The sequence below is a fragment of the Capra hircus genome, chromosome 1 (assembly GCF_001704415.2).
Source record: "Capra hircus breed San Clemente chromosome 1, ASM170441v1, whole genome shotgun sequence".
In the NCBI taxonomy this organism is placed as follows: Eukaryota; Metazoa; Chordata; class Mammalia; order Artiodactyla; family Bovidae; genus Capra; species Capra hircus.
In genome coordinates this window covers 144,361,740-144,383,484 of record NC_030808.1, presented here as the reverse complement: position 1 = coordinate 144,383,484, position 21,745 = coordinate 144,361,740, and the positions used below count along the sequence as shown (strand labels likewise).

Genomic DNA, 21,745 nt, shown 5'->3' with positions numbered 1-21,745 from the left:
CTGGGTAAGAGCCTTGATCCTATATACAGACGGCTGGCGTCCAGTCCCAGTCCTGATGATGAAAGGTTGTTGCTGAACGAAAAGACCCCAGGATTCTTGGCCTCCGGAGGAGAAGAATTCAATCCGGGGCCGGAGACGAGGCTTGATTGCTCAGAGCTTTTGTGTAATAAAGTTTTATTAAAGTATAAAGGAGATAGAGAAAGCTTCTGACATAGGCATCAGAAGGGGGCAGAAAGAGTACCCCCTGCTAGTCTTCAGCTGGATGTTACATAGTCACCAGCAGTCTGTTAATAAAAGAAAGGAATGTCTTAAAATTCAGAATGGCAGCAGGCCCTTCACCCATAAGATGCATTTTGGGATAATCCTGGCACCAGATGCTTCATCCCAGGCCATAAAACGATTGGCTTGAATCTTGTAGCAGGGCAGATTACCATACAAATAGTTTCGTTTACATAGATTTGGGGAGCAATGTCTGAGTATAACATACTGGTTTGTCAAGTAGGTTCTGAGCCATTAGGCAGAACCCACTTGAAGACAGAGTCTGGGGTAAATGCATAGAACATTAACATAGCTTAAGACAAACATTTCCATAAGAAAAATGCATTGGTTAACTCAAGGTTTGAGAATAGTTAACTTCAGGTGAAACCAGGTGTCATTATGGCAACACAGTATTTTAAGAGAAACCTTTTAAATTTGTGTAGAGAAGGAAAAAGATATCACTAGTTTGTTTCTTCCTGCCGCTTAAGAGAGAGAAAAATGTCTGACACTTGCAGCCTATTTCCTCCATTTGGAGACCCCTGGCCTTCCTGCCTGTTGCCCTCTCAATACTTTGGGCTGTGTGACCTGGAGATGGTTGCTTAACGTCTCTGTGCCTGGGCTTCCTCATCTATTTACAGAAACTTCCTTGCTGGAAACTTCCTTCCTTCACTCAGCATTGTTCCTGTTGTTCAGTCGCTCAGTCGTGTCCCGCTCTTTGTGACCCCATGGACTACAGCACAGCAGGCTTCCCTGTCCTTCACCATCTCCCAGAGCTTGCACAAACTCATGTCCATTGAATCAATGATGCCATCTAACCAACTCATCTGCTGTTGTCCCCGCTGTCTCCTCCTGCTTTAATCTTGCCCAGCATCAGGGTCTTTACTAATGAGTCAGCTCTTTGAATCAGGTGGCCAAAGGATTGGAGCTTCAGCTGCAGCATCAGTCCTTCCAATGAATATTCAGGGTTGATTTCCTCTAGGATCTTACCACGGATATTTTCTGTATCTTTTCTGGAGCCAAACAAAGGAGAAAAGGGAAAACATCCTGCAACATGGGATATTTACGCTCACAGGTTTAATGAGTGAAAACAATTGTGGAAACTACGCCAGCACTAATGAGGGGCTCTTGCCACCAGCTGTCAACCCCAACAAGGAAGAGAGGGCCTGGGAGTCTCCTGTGAGGACAACAAAGGCCAGGGGCCAGGTATAAAAGCCCTGCATCCCCAAGCACCTCACACACACAGCTCATATACCCACACACACTCAAACCCTCCTCCAGCCCCACCGACTCCACCATGGCAGCCTCCACCCTGTCCATCTGCTCCAGCGACCTGAGCTATGACTGTCCAGAGAGCTGCTGCGAGCCCCCCTGCTGCGCCTCCAGCTGTTGCGCCCCGGCCCCCGGCCTGACCCTCCTCTGCGCCCCAGTGAGCTGCGAGTCCCGCCCCTGCTGCCAGGCAGCCTGCAGCAGCTCCTGCCCAGCCTCGTGCTGCCAGCAGTCTAGCTGCCAGCCCTCCAGCTGTACCTCCTCCCCCTGCCAGCAGGCCTGCTGTGAGCCTGTCTGCTGTGAGCCCGTCTGTTGCAGGCCTGTCTGCTGCAGGCCTGTCTGCTGTGAGGCCTCTCCCTGTTCTACCTCCTCATGTTGCCAGCAGTCCAGCTGCCAGCCCTCCTGCTGCACCTCTTCCCCCTGCCAGCAGGCCTGCTGTGAGCCCGTCTGCTGTGAGCCCGTCTGCTGCAGGCCTGTCTGCTGCAGGCCCGTCTGCGGTACACCTGTCTGCTGTGAGGCCTCCCCCTGCTCAACCTCCTCATGTTGCCAGCAGTCTAGCTGCCAGCCCTCCTGCTGCACCTCCTCCCCCTGCCAGCAGGCCTGCTGCAGGCCCGTCTGCTGCAGGCCCGTCTGCTGCAGGCCCGTGTGCTGTGAGGCCTCCCCTTGCTCAGCCCCCTCATCCTGCTGCAGACCCTCCTCCTCCGTGTCCCTCCTCTGCCGCCCTGTGTGCCGCCCCGCCTGCTGCGTGCCCATTTCCTCCTGCCAGTCCAGCTGCTGCCGCCCGGCCTCCTCTGTGTCCCTGCTCTGCCAGCCTGCATGCTCCCGCCCAGCCTGCTATGTCCCCATCTCGGCCCCAGAGCCCTGCTGCTGACCTGGCACGTCACTTGAGGGCCAGCCAGCCTCAGGTCCCACCTGTGACTCGGTCCTCCCAGCCTCCCTCTGTCCTGACCTGGGCTGGGTGGCTGCCCTCACTCAAGACAGGGTCCCCAATGTCTCCACTGTCCTGACTGACTGACCTCTCACTCCTGCTCCAGGAACCCCAACCTCACGGCTCCCAGGAATCGCCTCCAGCTGTCTCTGGGTCATTGCCCCCCTGCCCCTCCAGGTCCTCTGTCTGGGTCACTTGGCCTCGACTTCCAGCCTTGGGTGCATCCCCTTGGGCACCAGGATAAATAAACTCAGTTCGTCACCTGACTTGCTCCCTTCCTCTCACCTTCGCTGAGGGTAAATCCAGGGTTTCGACCAGACGCTGGTCTTCTCCAGCTGCAAGTATTTCTAGGGGTGAGTGACAAGCCACCGGAAGGGCAGTGCCTTGACTCCTCTGGGCAGGCACACTGGGTGGGGCTCCTGCCCTCTCTGGGAAGGACCAGGTTGCTCAGGTCCTGTGGTCCTGGGAGGTGAACATGGGAGAAGTGGAGGTGCCTGTCCAGCCCGGATGCACTTGCTGTGACATCAGCGTCTTTCCCAACCCCTGCCTTGCCCCAACCACCACCATTTTGTCCCACTGTGCCCTCAGGCATACACTCCTGAGAGCTGGCTCCTGGAGATCCCTTCTAGGGGAAGATAAGCGCAGGGGCCACGAGTGTTCCCTTGGTGCCAGAGTGGCCAGAGGCCAAGTGACCCAAACTGTTCACATGGATGTTACTAAATTAGGTGTTAATTAAGCTTGAGGACCATGAAGGCTTTCTGTTTTAGTGTAATACTTGCGTGAAATTTCACTCATACTTTCACATGGGCAAAGACTTGCTGAAAGATTATAGTCTATATTTTACATAACTGCTTAGCATGCAGATTTAATCACTTTCAATTCTTTACCTTTTTGTGATATTAGGCTAGAAATTGTTGTTCAGTCATTAAGTTGTGTCCGACTCTTTGTGACCCCACGGACTGTACATGCCAGGCTTCCCTGTCCTTCACTATTTCCCAGAGTTTGCTCGAACTCATGTTTGTTGAGTTGGTAATGCCATCCAACCATCTCATTCTTTGTCACCCCCTTCTCCTCTTGCCCTCATTCTTTCCCATCACCAGGGTCTTTTTCCAGTGAGTCAGCTCTTCGCTCAAGTGGCCAAAGTATTGGCACTTCAGCTTCAGCATCAGTCCTCCCAGTGAATATTCAGGGCTGATTTCCTTTAAGATTGACTGGTTTGATCTTGCTGTCCAAGGAACTCTCAAGAGTCTTCTCCAGCACCACAGTATGAAAGCATCAATTCTTCGGCACTCAGCCTTCTTTATTTTTAGGCCAGAAATGAACAGACTCTAAGGTGCATTAACAGACAGTCAAGTATGTATGGTCTGTCTGTGGTTCAAGCGGGAAAGTGATGCTCAGCTGGGGTTGCTGGGGTTTGGAGGTGGTGATCATGCGGGTTGTGAGAGGTTTTTAAAATTGTGGAAAAATACATGTAAAGTGGAATTTCCCTTCTAGCCCTTTTTAAGTGCATGGTTCAGTGGCATTAAGGACAGTCACAGTGTTGTGCAGTGGTCACCACCGCCCACCTCCAGAACCTTTCTCATCCTCCCCAAAATGGACCTCTGCTGCTGCTGCTAAGTCGCTTCAGTCGTGTCCGACTCTGTGCGACCCCAGAGACGGCAGCCCACCAGGCTCCCCCATCCCTGGGATTCTCCAGGCAAGAACACTGGAGTGGGTTGCCATGTCCTTCTCCAATGCATGAAAGTGAAAAGTGAAAGTGAAGTCACTCAGTCACGTCCGACTCTTAGCAACCCCATGGACTGCAGCCTACAGACACTGAATAATAGCTCCCCAACGCCCCGCAGTCCCTGGTGCCCACTCCACTTCCTGTCTCTGACTCTGACCCCATCAGCGGTCTCATATGAGTGCATTGCACACTAGTTGTCCTTCTGTGACTGGCTTACATCACTCAGCATAATGTCCTCAAGGTTTATCCACACTGATGTCAGAACTTCCTTTTCAAGATTGAGTAATATCTCATTGCATGAATGCACCACATCTTACTTATCCGTTTCTTCACTGATAGACACTGGTTGCTGTGATATTTTAACTATTGAGAGTAATGCAGGTAAGAACAGGGGTGTACAGTTGCCTCTTCCGGACACTGCTGTCGGTCCTTTGGGGTGTCTGCCAAAAGTGGAATTGCTGAGTCAGATGCTAATTCCACATACATTTCTTGAGGAGTCTCCTTATTGTTTTATCATTTTATTTCCTAATTGGAGAGCATATACACTGAGAAATCCACAGTTCAAAAAGGCACAGGTACCCCAACGTTCCTTTCTGTTTTTTATTAATATTACCACCTCTCCATTTTCCATCCCCACCAACAGTGCACAGGGCCGCCAATTTCCCCACATCCTCGCCAACACTTGCAGTTTTCTATTTCACTGACAGTAGCTGTCCTCAGCGGTTGGTTTGGTTTTATTAGACTCTGGTTACTGCCTCAGGCACTACAGTCTGGAGCCCCGGGTCCGGCTCTCACCTGCCCCGACCTGCTCCCCTCCCCTGCCCCTTCACCTGTCCTGCTCCCTTACCTGCTCCGCTCCCTCACCTGTTCCTCCCCGCCACCCCTCACCTGCTCCCTCACCTGCCACTTCACCCACCCTGGCCCTTTGCTTGCCCGCCCCCAACCCCTCACCTGCCCTGCCCCTTCATCCGCCACGCCCCCTCACCTGCCCTGCCTCTCAATGCCCCGCCCCTCACTTCACTTGCCCCGCCCCTCACCTCACCCGCCCCACCCCCGCCCCCTCTCTTGCAGAAGAACGAGTACCTGCTGGCGGTGGTGGCAGAGGAGCGGGACTCGCTGCTGCTGGGCCTGCGCTACTCGCCCACCCAGCTGCACTTCCTCTTCCTCAGCGAGGACGGGGCAGGCGCCTGGCAGACCCGCGTGTCCTTCCGCAGCCCGGCTCTGGTGGACGGCCAGTGGCACGTGCTGGTCTTGGCCGTGTCCGAGGGCTCCTTTTCGCTCACTACGGACTGCGGCCCCGCCGTGGACATGTAGGTACTGCGACACCCTGAGAGGGTCGCGTGGGGCTGTGTGCTGCCTGGCAAGGTGGGTCCACACAGCCAGCCGGTCCATGTGGCTGCCCCGGGACAGCTCGCAGTGCACTCGTGGACCCGGGCCTAGGGCCTGAGCCCTGGTGGATGCGGTCAGGCTGGAGGAGGAGCGCCAGGCTCTGCCGGTGGACCTGGAGCTGCCCCGCTAGAAAAGCGGTGGGTGCGGGCGCACGGGTGGGAAGGGAGCCAAAGCCTGCCCGCTTCCTGGCTGTGTGGATTGGACTTGACCGAGTGAAAGCTTTGCTAAAGAGTTGGTAGCATCGCTTAAAGGCCCGGAGGAAGGTCAGGGTGAACTCTGGCACCAGCTGCACCAGATCCAGCCCAGGGCTTTCTTCCCCCTGTATGTATGTAGTTATTTTTGGCTCTGCCTGGTTTCAGTTGCCCCAGCAGGGGGGATCTTTCCTCCTGGTGCAGGGCCTTCTGTCTAGTTGTGTCCCCCGGCTCCAGAGTTCTGGGGCTCAGTAGTTGTGGGGGTTTAGTTGCCCCACAGCATGTGGGATCTTAGTTCTCAGATCAGGGATCAAACCCCCCTGCATTGGAAGGCAGGTTCTTATCCACTGGACCGCCAGGGAAGTCCTGAGGCGCAGGTCTTGCTTTGTGACTTTCAACCCATCATTTAACCTCTCTGACTCAGTTTCCTTTTCTGGGGTGAGGGAATAAATAGTCAGCAAAACTCCCAATTAAAGGGGCAGAACAATCTTCATAGCTTTGACACAACCCCGGGCATGCTCCAGACTAAAAATTGTTCAGTCCCAACTCTGGCCACATCTTCCTACACCCCCTGGGTCACCAACAAGGTGAACCCCCTCTAACTCTGACACCGTCTGTCCCTTCGCCCTGGGCTCAGAGGAGGGGGACAGGCGGGGGACCCCGTGTGGACAGAAGCCACAGAGGCCTCTGTGAGATGGAGAGGGGCCACTGAGCACTTCTGCAGCACACGCTTTTGTAGAAGATCCTGTCCTGAGGCAAAGCACGTCCCCCAAATTCACATCTGCCAGAACCGGGAGTGGGGCATCGTTTGGACGCAGCATTCCTGCAGGGATAACCGAGCTCAGCTGAGGTCACACTGGAGGAGGGCGGCCCTGAGTCAGTGATTGGTGACCCGATGAAAAGAGGAGCAGACGAGAGGCCACACAATTTGCTCAGAAGCCAGGAACTCCGGGAGCTGAAAGAGGCTCCCCTCCAGTCTAAAGAGGGGACACACCCAGCTGACACCCTGATCTCAGCCTCTGGCCTCCGGCACCATGAGGGAACACACTTCTGTTGTTTAAGGCACCCAGTTGGTGGAGCTGGTCACAGCTGCCCCTAGACACTGATACAGCCTCGCTGTGCTGCCCGCTGTCCTCTCTGCATAAGTGGGGCTTGAGTCTTCTCTCCCATGGCCCTAAAACCACCCTCCAATGTTTTCAGAATGGCTGACATGCCCTTCCCAGCCACCCTGTCTGTGCGAGGAGCCCGGTTCTTCATTGGCAGTCGGAGGAGGACCAAAGGCCGATTCACGGTAAGTATGGAGGCACTGCCCACCAGGCCCTCCCAACACCAGTGCTCCTGGGGGCTGTCACCACTGGCCTGGCACCCCAATGCTCTAATTAAACAGTTGTGTGTGCCAAATGGGAATGGGGAGCGTAAGGGCTCAGAGGAGACCCCTGCTAGCCAGGCACGCTCCCCTGCAGGCCCTTTGCACCTGCTGTGCCCTCCTCCTGGAGTGAGTCCCCAGTCCTGCCGTGGCGCGCTCCAGTGACCTTGGGGCCTTGCCTTGTGCCCTTGTACCATGAAGGCCTTGCCCACCCCTGAGAAGATGCCCCCACACCCAGCTCTCTCATCCCCTCTCTGGATGGTCTTTGTAGCCATGACCTCCTTCAGACCAGCTGTGTGTTTGGTCATTGCCTGCCTGTCTCCCCCTTAGAGTGTTGAAGGGGGGACCTTGCTCACTGAGGATACGGGCTTTTGTTTCTTGCTGTGTCCAGTGTTGAGAACCATGCCTTGTGCGTAAGAGGTGAGATCTGAATATTTACCAATGGCATGCTTGGATGGATGGATGGATGGAGAGTAATAGAAAGACGGATGGTGGATGGACAGATGGGAGGACAGCTAGGTGAACAGACAGATGAATGGATGGATGGATGAATGAATGGGCATTGGATGGGTGGATGGATGAATGGATGACTGGACAAAGAGATGGGTGGATGAACAGAGAGATGAATAGATGGACGGGCAGATAAGTGGACAGATGGACGGACAAGTGGACATACAGACGAATGACCAATGCACCCAGTCATTCTAGGTCAGTCCACAGGAAGAACCCGTTCCGTGGTGTAATCACCTTAGAACCGTGCACAGCTCTCAACCACTGCTCCCAGCACCCCTAACCTGCAGGCAGACTCCTCTCTCTTGGCCACCCCTCCCTCAGGGCCTGGGTAGGCTGAGCCCAGGGGTCGCCGGGCCCTCCAGCAGCACAGGTCTGAGTGCCCTGGCCCTCCCTCTGCAGGGCCTGGTGAGGCAGCTGGTTCTGCTGCCCGGCTCGGATGCCACCCCGAGGCTCTGCCCCTGCGTGAACCCTGAGCTCGCTGTGCTGTCCATCCCCGCCATCCTGCGTGGCCTCACAGGGAAGCCGGAAGACAACGAGGTGCTAAAGTACCCCTATGGTTAGTAGGCCAAAGCTACCCCTCCCCACGCTGTCGGTAGACCCCAAGAGCCTGGTCACCCCCAGGTTCCCCAGGCACAAGACAGGAGGGTGCTTACCATGTGGATGAACGGATAGCTGGGGCCTGATGCAGATGACCCCCTCCCTGGGGAGGCAAACGACGCTCTCAGATCCACCTGCTTAAGCCCTGTCAGATGGTGCCCTCGACAGACTGCTCATCCTGCCTGGGACCCAGGGCTGAGCTGACACGAATTCCCTGACTCCCACCTGCCACCTGCTATGCCCCCAGAGCAGCATCTGGGGCCTGTTCTCCCCTTCCCTCTCCAACAGACACCAAACCTCAACCCCCAGTGGGACCCTGATCTTCATGAGGTTCAGTTCTATTTTCTGGGACCCCTCAGCCTAGAAGGTCCCCAGCACTGGCATCTTTCATTGTGTTTGCATCTCCCCAATGTAAAGTCAGTGTTGACTTTATTTAAGCCATACCCCCTGCCATGGAGAATCCAAAACTCTCTCCGCCAACAACCCCAACTCCCACTGGGGAGGTGGGGAGACCCTGACTCCTAGAGCATCACAGCCCTTGCTTCACAAGTCAGGGGAGCCCCTTGAGCAAGTCAGCCCTTAGACCCAGTCCTGGGCCAGCGTCCCCAAATTCCCAGAGTCTCATGACCTCTGGGGTGTTTTCTGGGCCTTGAGCAGGAGTCTGACCCCCAAGGCCTCTGCCGGGCACTTGGTGAGGTTGAGGATGCTCTATTTCACTGCCTGGCCACTGAAGTCTCAGCTCAGTAGTCACTGTAGGGAAGCCACATGGCATCATTAGGACAGGGCTGGACCTGGATGAAGCCGTGATGACCAGGAATGAGGGGGTTAAGGTGCCTGAGGACCAAGCAGATAGAAATTAGCCGAACCTGTGCCAGTGAGTCTCAGATGGAGGAGAGAGCAAGGCGGCATGATTGCTGAGGGTTCTCAGAGAAGCTGGGGTCTGGGGAAGAACTTGGTGGGCAGGCAGCTGGACTTCAGGGGGCATATCCAGGTCCTGTGCACAGATGCCGAGGGCAAGCCCTGGGCTCCCGGGTCTCCCTGCTTCCCAGAGGCCTCGTTGATGACCCTGAGTGGTTCCTGGAAGGAGTGCAGAGGTCAGGGGTCACCTGACACCCTTGACTCCACCTCCCTCTGGGGAGCACATGCCCACAAGACATTTGTCACCCCCACCAGAAACCGACATGAAGGTGACGCTGGGACCCCGGCCTCCGTGCACGAAAGCGGAGGATGCCCAGTTCTGGTTCGACGCCAGCCGCAAGGGGCTATACCTGTGCGTGGGCAGCGAGTGGGTCTCCGTGTTAGCAGGTGAGACGTGCAGGTCTCCAGGGGCCTAGGGTGTCTTCTCAGAGCCAGCATTATGTAGGAATAGGGAATGAACCTCACAGAGCAGCGAGCTTGAGTGTTTCACCTGGAAACAAGCGCCTTTCTGGGCCTGACTCGTGGGCTGGCAGACTCATGAAGGTCCCAGCTAGGGTAGACCATGGGGCTCCTCCAGGGTGCCCCATCCACTGTCCTCGCCCTTTCCTCCCTCTCTGGTCAGATGGGATGTGATGGTGCCCAGAACCCAAGAGTAGTGTTGTTGGCAGGGAGGTAAGGAGAGGAGCCGTCAGAGGGTGGGGGTCCCTGGGAAGTGGGAACTGGCTGCAGGGGGCTGTCCAGGGGGCTGTACAGGAGCCACGGCCTCTACTCTCTAGTTCACATTAGGGCACAGCTTTCTGTGGAAGCCTGGAGCCTTGTGCAATGTCTAGTAAGGACCTGACATGTCACTTCCATCCAGCAAGTGTCCCTGGGGGCTCTGCAGGCCCTAAAGCCCATTCAGGGACCAGAATCTCCTTTGCTGGGCCTCCAGGTGAGGGTGGCACAGGGCTTAGGGACACTGGCCTGACCTCAGGCCGAGGGTCATGGCCCAGGGCCCTGGGGTCACTCCCGATGTCGTCCATCAGGGCTTCTGTTCTGGGAAGCCTTAACTGGTCTCCATGTTTCTATCACAAGCCAAAGAAAGGCTGGATTACGTGGAGGAGCATCAGAGTCTGTTCACGAACTCAGAGACGCTGGGCATCGAGGTCTTCGTCATCCCTGAGACTGGGCTCTTTGTAGCAACTGCCAACCGGAAAACCACATCCGCCATCTACAAGTGGACCGACGGCAAGTTTGCTTCATACCAGGACATCCCCACGCACCAGGCACAATCCTGGAGACACTTCACCATCGGGAAAAAGGCAAGTTCACGTGTGCGACTGTGTCAGTTTCTATCTTGGAAAAACCCACAAAGTCCAAGGTTTGGGGCTCCTTAGGTAGATTTTGGGGTTTCCTGGTGGCTCAGATGTTAAAGAATCCGCCTGCAATGTGGGAGACCTGGGTTCAATCCCTGGGTTGGGAAGATCTCCTGGAGAAGGGAATGGCAACCCACTCCAGTATCCTGGCCTGGAGAATTCCATGGACAGAGGAACCTGGTGGACTACAGTCCATGGGGGTCTCAAAGAGTCGGACATGACTGAGTGACTTTCACTTTATATAGGTTTTATGGAGAAAGGCATTTCTACTGGCTTCAGAGCCTCATACAGGTTCTAAATGGCTTTTGAATCAGATACACCTGCGTCTCTTGGTCTGGAATGTGACTGAGAACATCTGTTCCGTTTCCTACAAAATGGACACGAGACCACTGCTGAGACATTTCCCACTCTGTGCAGACCTGCTACTGCCTCCTCAAAGCTCTGAGATAATCTGACCTAAGTTCAGCTCAGTTCAGTTGCTCAGTCGTGTCTGACTGTTTGCGACCCCATGGACTGCAGCACACCAAGCCTCCCTGTCCATCACCAACTCCCGGAGCTTGCTCAAGCTCATGTCCATCCAATCAGTGATGCCATCCAACCATCTCATCCTCTGTCATCCCCTTCTCCTCCTGCCTTCAATCTTTCCTAGAACCAGGGTCTTTTCTAATGAGTCAGTTCTTTGCTTCAGATGGCCACAGTGTTGGAACTTCAGATACACCATCAGTCCTTCCAATGAATATTCAGGACTGATTTCCTTTAGGATTGATTGGTTTGATCTCCTTGCAGTCCAAGGGACTCTCAAGAGTCTTCTCCAACACCACAGTTCAAAAGCATCAGTTCTTTGGTGCTCAGCTTTCTTTATCTGACCTAAACGGGAGCGGAAATGAGGCTCCATCTTGGCCTCCCTCTATTGGCCCCATAAACATGGGGGACACGTGCTGTCCTGATGGAGGGGACAGCTGAGACGGTAAGGGCTGAACCTGAGGACTTGGATGGGAGAGCCTGGCAGGCAGCCCCCTTCCTTTCACCAGGACTGTGTTGAGCAGTAGCCCAAGGGTGGGACTAAGAGGGCTGCCCCCTCGAGATAAGCATTTCCTTCCCAGCTCCTTCTGGTCCTCCACTCCAAATGGCAGGATCCCCGGGCCCCCTCCCATGGCTGCTCTCAAGCCTGTCACCAGTGTGCCCAGTTCCAGCCCTGCACACCCCACCCCCAAGGCCCATGCAGTGAGGACAAATCTGTTTCCTGTCCCTGCTGGCTGTCAGGGTCCTGAACTCCAGAGCAGCCTGGTGAAGGAGGGACTAGCTCTCTGGTCTTATGGTTGATGACATTTTAAAGATTTTTACTTTTTCCTAATAAAAAATAACTATATATCAAAAAATTGGGAAATTCGGAAAAATAAGAAAAATCTGTCAGGTCCCCTAAGTAGACAGAGGGTCCCTGGGGCTGCTTCAGCCACAGCAAGTGAGCCCCTCACCCTAGGCTTCCGGCTTCTGTCACATCACATGACCCGCCCGAACTGGGCCTCTGGGTTGTGTCACATGTAGGGCGTTGCCACATGGTCCTCAAGTGTGTGACACACACGTGCTTCTTGACGGACAGCAAGGTGATAAGATCTCTCCTCCTTGTCTGAGTGATGAACATTGCTGTGCATAAGGCTTTCCCTGGGTTTGGGAGATAGAAACACAGCTAATAGGCTGGTAGACACAGGCCTGGCTATGGGTCTTAGAGTAATTAAGATCTGGAGTCAGTGCTATGTCCTGGGGCCTGCCCAGGCTGCCAGTCCTGGGCTCATCCTCTGTCCCAGGGCTCGGCCTGTGTCCCGGGGCTCGGCCTGTGTCCTGGGTTCATCCTCTGTCCCGGGGCTCATCTTCTGTCCCGGGGGTTGGCCTCTGTCCCGGGGCTCGGCCTGTGTCCTGGGTTCATCCTCTGTCCCGGGGCTCATCTTCTGTCCCGGGGCTCGGCCTCTGTCCCGGGGCTCGGCCTGTGTCCTGGGTTCATCCTCTGTCCCGGGGCTCATCTTCTGTCCCGGGGCTCATCTTCTGTCCCGGGGCTCGGCCTCTGTCCCAGGGCTCGGCCTCTGTCCCAGGGCTCATCTTCTGTCCTGGGGCTCAGCCTCTGTCCCGGGGCTCGGCCTCTACCCTGGGGTTTGGCCTGTGTCCCGGGGCTCATCCTCTGTCCTGGGGCTCGGCCTCTGTCCCAGGGCTCATCTTCTGTCCTGGGGCTCATCCTCTCTCCCGGGGCTTGGCCTCTACCCCAGGGTTCAGCCGGTGTCCCGGGGCTCGGCCTCTGTCCCGGGGCTTGGCCTCTGTCCCGGGGTTCAGCCTGTGTCCCAGGGCTGTCATTAAGAAGCCCAGAGCCTGGCCCCTCACTCGGATGGTGAGAGCCCTGTTCTGGTCCTCTCCCTAGGTCTTCCTGGCTGTGGCTAATTTTGAGCCGAATGAGAAGGGTCAGGAGTTCTCGGTCATTTACAAGTGGAGCCAGAGAAGGCTGAGGTTCACGCCATACCAGAGGGTCCCCACCCACAGTGCCCGGGACTGGGAGGCCTTTGAGGTGGCCGGCGAGCACTTCCTGGCCGTGGCCAACCACCGGGAAGGTAGGGGCTGTGACCTTGACTCTGGACTGGGGCGTGGTCGCCTGCAGCATTCAGTGTATTTCATTAGAAATGTATAATAAACCTCACCTGGCCCGCATCCTCAGGCTCTGCTGTATGACAGTGGCGTCGGAAGGCGGACACACCTGAGCACCCTCTCACCTGTTCAGGTGGGAGGGGTCCCTGCCCCCATCCATTCTGGGCACAAACTCTGTGAGATGCAATGGGTACGTGGGGATAGGCCGAGGAGGGGCTGGGAAACCTGGCTTCTGGGCCAGGTGACTGCCCCGAGTGACCGCAGAAGCCCTTTTGGGTGCTATACCTCGAGGGGGACAGGACCCTGGGCAGCTGGCCCTGCCAAGTGTCTCCAGCCTCTGCAGGTTCCAAGGCTCAGAGTTTACCTGAGTCTACCACCTGCCAGGGAGCTCTGTGGGGGGCTAGGGAGGAGACCCCACCACCACTCATGGGCAGAGGGACCCCAAGAACCTGCTACCAGGTACCTCCAAGGACAGTAAGTGTTTCAGGAGAGGCTGGCCCAGCGGGGTGTGTATCGGGGAGTGGGAGGCCCTAAGGAGCACAGTGTGGGGAGAGGGCTTCCAGCCCACACAGGTCTGATCTCTGGGGGGAGGGAGCATGAAGGGGAAGGCAGGCAGAGTGAAGGGTGAGGCTGGGGAGGGGGTGAGGAGTCCCACCTCCAACACAGTAGATAATCACAGGGGTCTGGAGTCCCCCAAAGGCTGGGCCACTGAGGGTTCTCATGGGGCACAGAGGCAGGAAGGTCACGTGAAGGGTAACGTGGCTGGGAACCCGGGAAGGGTGCAGGAGATCAGGGTCCAGCTGGACTGGACTGGCTGCAGGGCCTGGGGCAGGGTCCGGGGGGGCCTGGTCCCAGGGCACTGGCGTGAGGCTGCAGAAGCCTGTCACCCTCCCTCAATGTCGCTCGGCCTCCAGGTGACAACCATAACATTGACAGCGTCATCTACAAGTGGAACCCGGGGACCCGGCTCTTCGAGGCCAACCAGACCATCGCCACTTCGGGCGCCTACGACTGGGAGTTCTTCACGGTGGGGCCCTACGCCTTTCTGGCCGTGGCCAACGCCTTCAACGGCACATCCACGCGGCTGCAGTCTAACCTGTACGTGCGGCTTGGCGGCTCCTTCCAGCTCTTCCAGTCCTTTCTGGTGAGGACTCTGCACTCCCCTTGGCACCCCCCCACACACACCCCTCCCACCCCCAGGCCTGTCCACACCAGGCGCCTCCCCAGAGGTCAGGTGAGGGAGCCTGCCGACGAGGTAGAAGGGCTTGCCTGGCACAGAGTTCCCACTGATACATGTGCTCAGATGAGTCCCCTGGCCCCGGCGGGCCCCACAGTCTAACCGGCCTTTATGTGGGTGTCAGGCTCTTGTCCTGAGGCAGCCGGCAGCTGGCCCCTGACCTGGCCAGCTGTGGCAACAGCACTGTTCACCTTCTCTGAGGTCTTGTGTCCCTTAGCTGGTTCCAGCTGTTGTGGGCTGCCTGGCAAAGCATCAGACTGAGGCAGCGAGAGGCTTTATCAGGTGGGGCAGTGCTGAACACCCCGGTGAACCATGCATGTACTGACCAGTCCCAGGCTAGTGGGCAGAGTTGGCAGCCCCTCCTCAGGCCCCACCGTAGTCTAGGATGATGATATGGGGTCCAGACCCTCCTCTGCCTTCCCTTGCCCTCTTCCCTCCAAGCTGCCTGGCTTGTCCGTCTCAGTGTCAGACCCCAGACCAAGCCCCCATGTGCTCAGTTGCTAACTCATGTCCAACTCTTTACAACCCCATGGACTATAGCCTACCAGGCTCCTCTGTCCATAGGATTTTCCAGGCAAGAGTACAGGAGCAGGTTGCCATTTCCTCCTCCAGGGGATCTTTCTGACCCAGGGATCAAACCTGGGTCTCCTGCACTAGCAGGCAGATTCTTTACCACTGAGCCACCTGGGAAGCCCAAGCCCCCACAGATGACTGAAATCAGCAGTCGAGGTCGGCATTTGCATCGTCCTGGCCACGTCATAAGCTTGTTCTTACAGAGCCAAGGGTGCTTTTTGACCAATCCCTTCTCAGTAGTGGGCTGGGACAACCTCCAGGCCAGCCCCTGGGGACAGGCCCTGCATGCAGGTCAGACTCTCTGACCCACGTGGCTCACTGCACGCATGGACCCCAGGTGCTGCACAGGACACTTTTCCACAAGTTCCTAGTTGCTTCTTCCCATATCCCTCCCTCCCTCTCCTTTCCTTTGTGGGGGAAGAAAGCCACCATCTCTGCACATGGTAGCGTTCCCCAGCTTCTTGCTGGTCCTGCCTGTCCCCAGGCTCCTAGGAGCACTGCGTGCTCGGTGCCTCCTGGGTTTCCATCGTGCGTCGCTGTGAGCTCTCTGCTCAGCATGTGTCCACGGAGAGCCCTCTTCTCCTGCAGCCCTTCCTCCTGGGCCCTTCAGCCTGTGCCATCCTGGCCGACTGTCTCTAGAGCTGACAGTGGCCCCTTTTCTGGAACTTTCCTTTACTGCCATCTTTGGCTGGAGCCACCATGTCCAATTCTGATCTCCAGTGTCCCAGTTGACCTCAGGTTTTCGGGTGATACCTCAGGGACACCCCCTTCCAGGTACTCCCCCATGCTCCCCAGCGTCCCTGCAGCTGAGCTGGGTCATGTGACCAAAGTCAGCCAATGGGTGTAGAGCAGAGCGAGCCCACATCAGATCTGGACTGAGAGGTCACAGCCCACCCCTCACCCTCCGCAGCCACATGGGCCACATGGCCTGATGGCACAACCACAGGCAGGGGGAGCCATGACCTCGCCAGCTTCATCTCAGTGAGAACCACCGTCTGTGGCAGGAAGTGTGGATGCTCGTGGTAGCCGCGTCCCTTGCCCTGCCTGATGAGTGGTGTGCAGGATTTTAGGGTAGAAGCCATTCCCTTGAGAACATGGAGGGCAGCCCCCTGCCTCCCAGGACCCAGGGGTGCAGCGGCCCCCCTGCCCCCTGGGCGCCCCTCCAGTGGCCTTCTCTGCCCTCGGCGCCCACAGGTTTTCTCCCAGTGGCTCCCTGCACCTCCTGACTGCTTTGTCTCAGTGCCCTTTCAACTTGAAGCTGTGCTTTTCCAGGCCTGGGAGATTTTCTTGGTTTTTCTTGATCATTCCATGGCCCACCCCACCCCTGCACACTGGTTAGAGGGCTTTCAGATCTCCTCGGTTGAGTTATCTTTTCAACTTAGACTCTTTCCCTACCTTTATTCTCCGATCATGTTGATGAGCATCTTCTCATAAAGCTAATATCTTTCTAATATCCAAGAACTCTTCCTCTTCATACTGTTCTATACTTACTCTGTAAATGCAGTATCTTCTTCAGTACTTTTGAAGATCATTATAGTTTTTAAAAATTCTGGTTTGTTTCTAGAACCAGCTCGGTTTCTTCCAGTATGAGTTTATGTATATATTTTAGCCTGATTCTCAGGTTCCAGGTCGTTTATCACACGTGTGGAGGACCCTTTGTTTTCTGTTAATATTTCCTGTTGAGCATGGCAGAGGGCGGCACTGTCACTGGTGGCTTGTGCCCCAGGGAGCTGGGGGTCTGGTTGAGGCCCTTGATGAGGTGCTATGATGATGGCCTTCTAAACTGGCCTTTTGTGCAAACGTAGGAGAGGTCAGATAGGATGATAATCTCCAAACTGCACTCCCCGGCCAGCTGCAGGAACCCTCTTCATGTCACGTGCCTGGTGGGACAGCCCAGCTGGGGACCTGTGTGGTTGACCAGAAGGCCGTGTGCCGAGCCTCTGTGCTCTCTGGACACCATGGGGAAGCACCCAGCCTGAATCTCTCAAAGTGGTGTTCGTTCTTGCCACTGTCTCTCATTCAGGATGTCTCAGATCCCTTCCAGGTTCTGGCCCATCTCCTTGAATGCTCCCCAGTATCCTGGCTACAGAGCTGTGAGCCCCTGAAACTGTATTTTCAGGCAGCATCCGGATCTGGCTCCAGTCTATGTCCAGCCTCGCCACAGGCCTCAGACACGGGGCACCCTCAGAAGGGAGACTGGGCCGAGGGGCAGAGACAGGCCCAACTGAGCTAGGATGGGGGACATCTGAGCTCCATGCCCTAAACCAGAGCCAGCCCAGTGTTGTGACGCTGGCCGGAAGAGTCAGCCAGAAGTGCAGGGCAGGGGTGGGGGTGGGCAGAACTACAGTGGCTGCGAGAGGGTGCATCTCCAGCCGGTGGGCAGAGCTGCCCCAGGAGCTGACTCTGGGGGCTGCAAGGGGGCACTGCTGATCCCTGTGCCCACACACACCCGAAGACCCTGCCTTCTCTAATGAGCCAAGTCTCTTCGCACCCAATGAATCCCTCAGAGCCCACCAGATCCCATTTTCATGTTCTGCCAGCTGTTTTTGTATGGTGTTTAAATCCTCTTAGGTCCTGAAGATGCCTTCATATGTTTGCACTTGGTTTGGAGCTTTGCAGCATCTCTTATGGTCTCACATGAGTTTGAAGCAGGAGTTGAAGTTTGAAGTGTGTGTAGAGAGGCGCCAACCTCGAGGAGAGCCCTTTCTGAAGGGATGGCCAGGCAAGGGATGCAGGCTGCTGGCATTTGTGGCCCTGTGCACATGGACAGCACTGAGAGGGGCACCAGGTGGGTCCCTCACTGGTAGGGTGAGTTCAGCTCATGAGGAAGGCTGTGCTCATGCTGGGTCTGCAGTCCAGGGGTGCATGGAAGACTAGCTTTCCACCCTGAAGCATTCCCCGGCAACCCCTTCCAGACCTCCCCACCTCTCTCACCAGGAATCCTAGAATCTTCCTTCAGGTGGCAGACCACTTCAGGCTCCAACCACTTGGCCTCACCATCTTGGACCAAAGGAGGTAGAAGCTGGGTGTGTCGGAAGGATGGGACTTCTGACCTCCAGCTGCTGGGACTTCTGCTCCCTGAGCTGTCTGGCTGTGGGATCTGTGGTTACAGTCATCACGTGTAGACCTGGAGTGGAGAGGGTGAGGAAGGGGAGGGGGCAGCAGTGCACCAAGACTGGGGGTTGTTGCTGGGAGGGGCCACGGGCAGAAATGAGAACAAAGGGCAATGGGGTATTTCTGGCAGGATGTGGGCTGAGGGCTGACAGGGTCTCCAAGAAGAGGGCCAGTGAAGCCCCCTGGGAAACCACTTATCAGGGCAGGGGAGGGACAGGCAGAGGAGCTGCCCAGAGTCATCAGTAGGTTTGAGGAGACAGAGAATGAAGCTGGGGTTTGTCAGAAAGGCAGTCTCCACCAAGAATGTGCATGCTTGCTAAGTCACTTTAGTCATGGCCAACTGTGCAACCCCATGGACTGTAGCCTGCCGGGCTCCTCTGTCCATGGGATTCTCCAGGCAAGAATACTGGAGCGAGTTGCCATGCCCTCCTCCAGGGGATCTTCCCCATCCAGGGGTTGAACCCAGTCTCCTGCATTTAGACAGATTCTTTACTGTTTGAGCCACCAGGGAAGCCCCAAGAATGTAAATGGAGGCAGCAGTCTGTAAGGAGGGTGTTGTGAGAGTGCCCCCCCTGGTGGTCAGCCCTGGAAGGGACCGGCCCGTGTGCTCACCAGGGCCAGGGCACTTCCTCCTGTGCTTCGGGTTTGTTCTGTGAGGCTGGAGCTGGCAGTGGGCCAGGCCGCCCAGGGAAGAGCAAGGTGTGGAGGGGCCGCTGTACTGGGGGAGAGCTGGAGGGCACCCCAAAGTTGGCAAGGGAGTGTGCTGCCCCCTGCAGTCTCCCAGGAGGAGGCCCCTCTCCCACCGTAGCTGACTGCCCACAGTGTCAAGGGCTGAATCCCCCAGGGTCCTTTGGGACCTGCCTGTCTTCTCCTGGCAGTGCTCCTGGTCCTCCCTCCCCAGGCACTCTGAGACCTGGGTTCTTTGCTCCATCAAAGCCAGAACCCAAGGGCCTCCTGCCCAACAAGCAATCTGCTGATTACGGGGAGCCCACCCACGCTCTAGGGCACTGTCAAGGGCTCCAGGTGCTCTGGCTGCCAAGTCCCAGAAGCACCATCCTCCCTCGAGATGCTCCAGGCCCAGGCAGGCGCAGTGCCAGGGGATTCCAGGGCAGGGCTCAGGGGAATTCCACTCAAAGAAGGGCAGGAATGGTCCACCCAGCCCAGCAGGTGCCAGGCTGCCTTGCTCCGGTGCCAGGGAGGGCTTGGCAGGGCTGTTTGATGTGGGAATTTCTTCTTCTCTCCCTGACATGTCCCTAATGTGCTCAGAATCCAGGAGTGGCCTGACAGCGGGGCCTCAGGCCAGCTCACCCCTGCCCAGGCTGGTGCAGCCCTGGGCTGGGATTCTCCCCGGTTTACATCCGAATAGGAGGAGCCCAGCCTCTGGCTGAGGGTGCAGGTGCCGGCCCCAGGCTTCCAGGGAAGCTCACTGCGAGCCGATGACTGGCAGTCAGGCGGCCACCTGCCGGACTCTGCTACTCTTGCCTGGAAAATCCCATGGACAGAGGAGCCTGGTGGGCTACAGTCCATGGGGTCTCGAAGAGCTGGACACGACTGAGCGACTTCACTTTCACTTTTCACTTTCATGCATTGGAGAAGGACATGGCAACCCACTCCAGTATTCTTGCCTGGAGAATCCCAGGGGACAGAGGATGGGCTGCTGTCTATGGGGTCTCACAGAGTCGGATAAGACTGAAGCGACTTCGCAGCAGCAGCAGCAGTATTTCAATGTGAAAACCAGATAAACAACGAATCAGTTTTTAGTAAAAGTGTGCCCATACACATAGACTGAAACATCATTTTAATCTGAAACTCAAACTGAATGAAGCGCCCTGTGCTTGCTGTATCCGGCGCCCCCCACCCCACTGGGCGCACAGAGCAGAGGAGAGGCGAGAGCCCCTTAAGCCACGCCCACCTGGATGCTCCTCCCCTCCCCCGCCGCTGGCCATGCCCCCGCTCTTCCTCCTGGGCTCGGGCCCTCTTCTCCCACTTCCCAGGCCCAGACATCCCCTTTTACCGACACTGGTCTGCAGGCCAACCCCTTCTTGCTGGGGCTCAAGACCAGTGAGCTGAGGGAGGAGTGGCTCGGGGCTGAAAGGAAGCTGTGGTGATCTGGGGGAGACCCCCTTCTCAGACCAGCCCTGGCCGCTTGTTCTGTGTGGGTGTGTACATGTGCAGGTGTGTGCATGTGGGTGCACATGTATACAGATACATGCGTGCAGGACTGTGTAAAATCTCATCCATGCAGCTGTGTGCACATGTATACACAGGTGCGTGCAGGTATGTACGTGCGTCTGCGTTTCCCACTGTTGTGGTCTCATCAGCAAAGGGTGGGGCAGAACCGGAGATTCACAGTCTGGCCACTCCCTTGGTTTCTGCGACCTGGCTGGGCTGGCACGTGTGTGCCACTCTGCACACTCTTGTGGGTCTCTAACGTCGGTCCTCTGATGAGGCTGGAGGCCCCACGGGCCCGAGTGTCTCCCCAGCTCGAAAGTTGCAGCGTGGCCCCAGGGGACAGAAATAGTGCCACCTCCGAGCCGCGGTAAGGAGAGGGTGCTAACCCAGGAAGGCTTCAGCCCAGCTCCTGGTCCGGCAGGGTCGGCGACGCCAGGTGCCCTGGTCCCTGTCCTTGTCCTGTGAGTCACTCTTTTAGCTTGAGCTCCCTTGTTTCCGACCCTCGGACGGGCCCAAGCCTGTTTCTCTGCGCCCGCGCCCCTCGGCCGCGGGGCGGGGTTGGGGTGGGCTTGGGGAGGCTGCGGTGTCTGGGCTCCGAGCACCGGGCGGTAGATCGGGCAGCCACGCCCTCTGCTGGACGCGGAGAGAACACCAGGCGAGCGGCCTGGCGGGTACCGGACCGGCGGGGACCAGAGGCCGCTGCTGGGCGGATTGTACAAGCCGGAAAGGGACCTCCGAGGAAGGGTAGTCCGAAGACCCGTCCCCCGCCGGTCGGAGTAAAGGAAAACAGAGCCCCTTCCCACGTGGACTGGGAATGCAATTGTCCCTCCAGCGTCGCTGGGCATCGCGGTGACCAGCTCTGGCCAGCCAGGACTACCTACCTCAGGGTAGGCACGGTGTCCCCAGGAAGCAGCCGGGTCCAGAAATTGATCGCTGTGTGGCTTCTAGGCTCAATTCTTTGTACGACCTGAGCTGTTTCCAGATTTTCACTATTATGAATAATTCTACTGAAAGCATCTCATACATGGCTTTCTGTGGGCAAATTGTTTTTACTGTTCTTGAGTAAAAACCTCGGAGTGGAATTCTAGGCCATGAAGTAGGCGGATGTTTAACTTCTGAAGAAATTGCCAAGCAGTTTTCCAAAACAGTCTACCATTTCATACATTCCCCAAAACAGTGAGTGCCAGTCATCCCACGCTCTAGCCAACACCCGGGTTTGTCTGTATTTTTAGTCTAACTTATAAGGTGTGAAACAGCACTTCTGTGTGGTTTTTAAGTCACGGTCCCCTGGTAACTAACGATGGCACATTTCCACCCACCTGCTCGCTTGCCAGAGTCGCTTTTGCAAAATGCATATTCAAGTCTTTGCCCATACTTTAATTTTTTTGCCTTTCATTATTGATATGTAGGAGTTCCTTATACATCAGGTATAAAACAAGTTCTTTGTCACATACATAGCCTTCGATCCCCTCTTTTTTGTATTAATTCAGTTTGTTGTGTAATTGTATACTTCA

General features: G+C 56.4%; 2 protein-coding genes across 3 annotated transcripts in view; both read left to right on the top strand.

Moving 5' to 3' along the window:
- The window catches only part of TSPEAR (thrombospondin type laminin G domain and EAR repeats), a 106,893-nt gene that overhangs the window by 77,274 nt on the left and 7,874 nt on the right, over positions 1 to 21,745 (top strand). The window contains exons 3-9 of the mRNA XM_018050694.1: positions 5,250 to 5,488; positions 6,959 to 7,049; positions 8,037 to 8,193; positions 9,408 to 9,539; positions 10,227 to 10,453; positions 12,915 to 13,101; positions 14,050 to 14,279. Of these exons, the coding sequence (XP_017906183.1) occupies positions 5,250 to 5,488; positions 6,959 to 7,049; positions 8,037 to 8,193; positions 9,408 to 9,539; positions 10,227 to 10,453; positions 12,915 to 13,101; positions 14,050 to 14,279 (1,263 nt within the window). The remainder of the gene's footprint in view (positions 1 to 5,249; positions 5,489 to 6,958; positions 7,050 to 8,036; positions 8,194 to 9,407; positions 9,540 to 10,226; positions 10,454 to 12,914; positions 13,102 to 14,049; positions 14,280 to 21,745) is intronic.
- Positions 1,495 to 2,736, top strand: LOC108636548 (keratin-associated protein 10-1). 2 transcript variants are annotated; one of them, XM_018051976.1, is made up of 2 exons: positions 1,495 to 1,873; positions 2,042 to 2,736. In XM_018051976.1, exons 1-2 carry the CDS (start codon positions 1,553 to 1,555, stop codon positions 2,393 to 2,395), a joined length of 675 nt encoding a protein of 224 aa, XP_017907465.1. In that variant the 5' UTR covers positions 1,495 to 1,552; the 3' UTR covers positions 2,396 to 2,736. The 2 variants fall into 2 exon arrangements, with proteins under 2 accessions (XP_017907465.1, XP_017907457.1); XM_018051968.1 differs by having other exon boundaries at positions 1,495 to 1,997; positions 2,136 to 2,736.

Excerpts from the sequence above, each read along its gene's own strand:
- LOC108636548 (XM_018051968.1), top strand. The coding sequence starts at position 1,553 with ATGGCAGCCTCCACCCTGTCCATCTGCTCCAGCGACCTGAGCTATGAC. Across the intron at positions 1,998-2,135 it reads TGAGCCCGTCTGCTGCAGGC|CCGTCTGCTGCAGGCCCGTC; the intron begins CTGTCTGCTGCA and ends CCTGCTGCAGGC.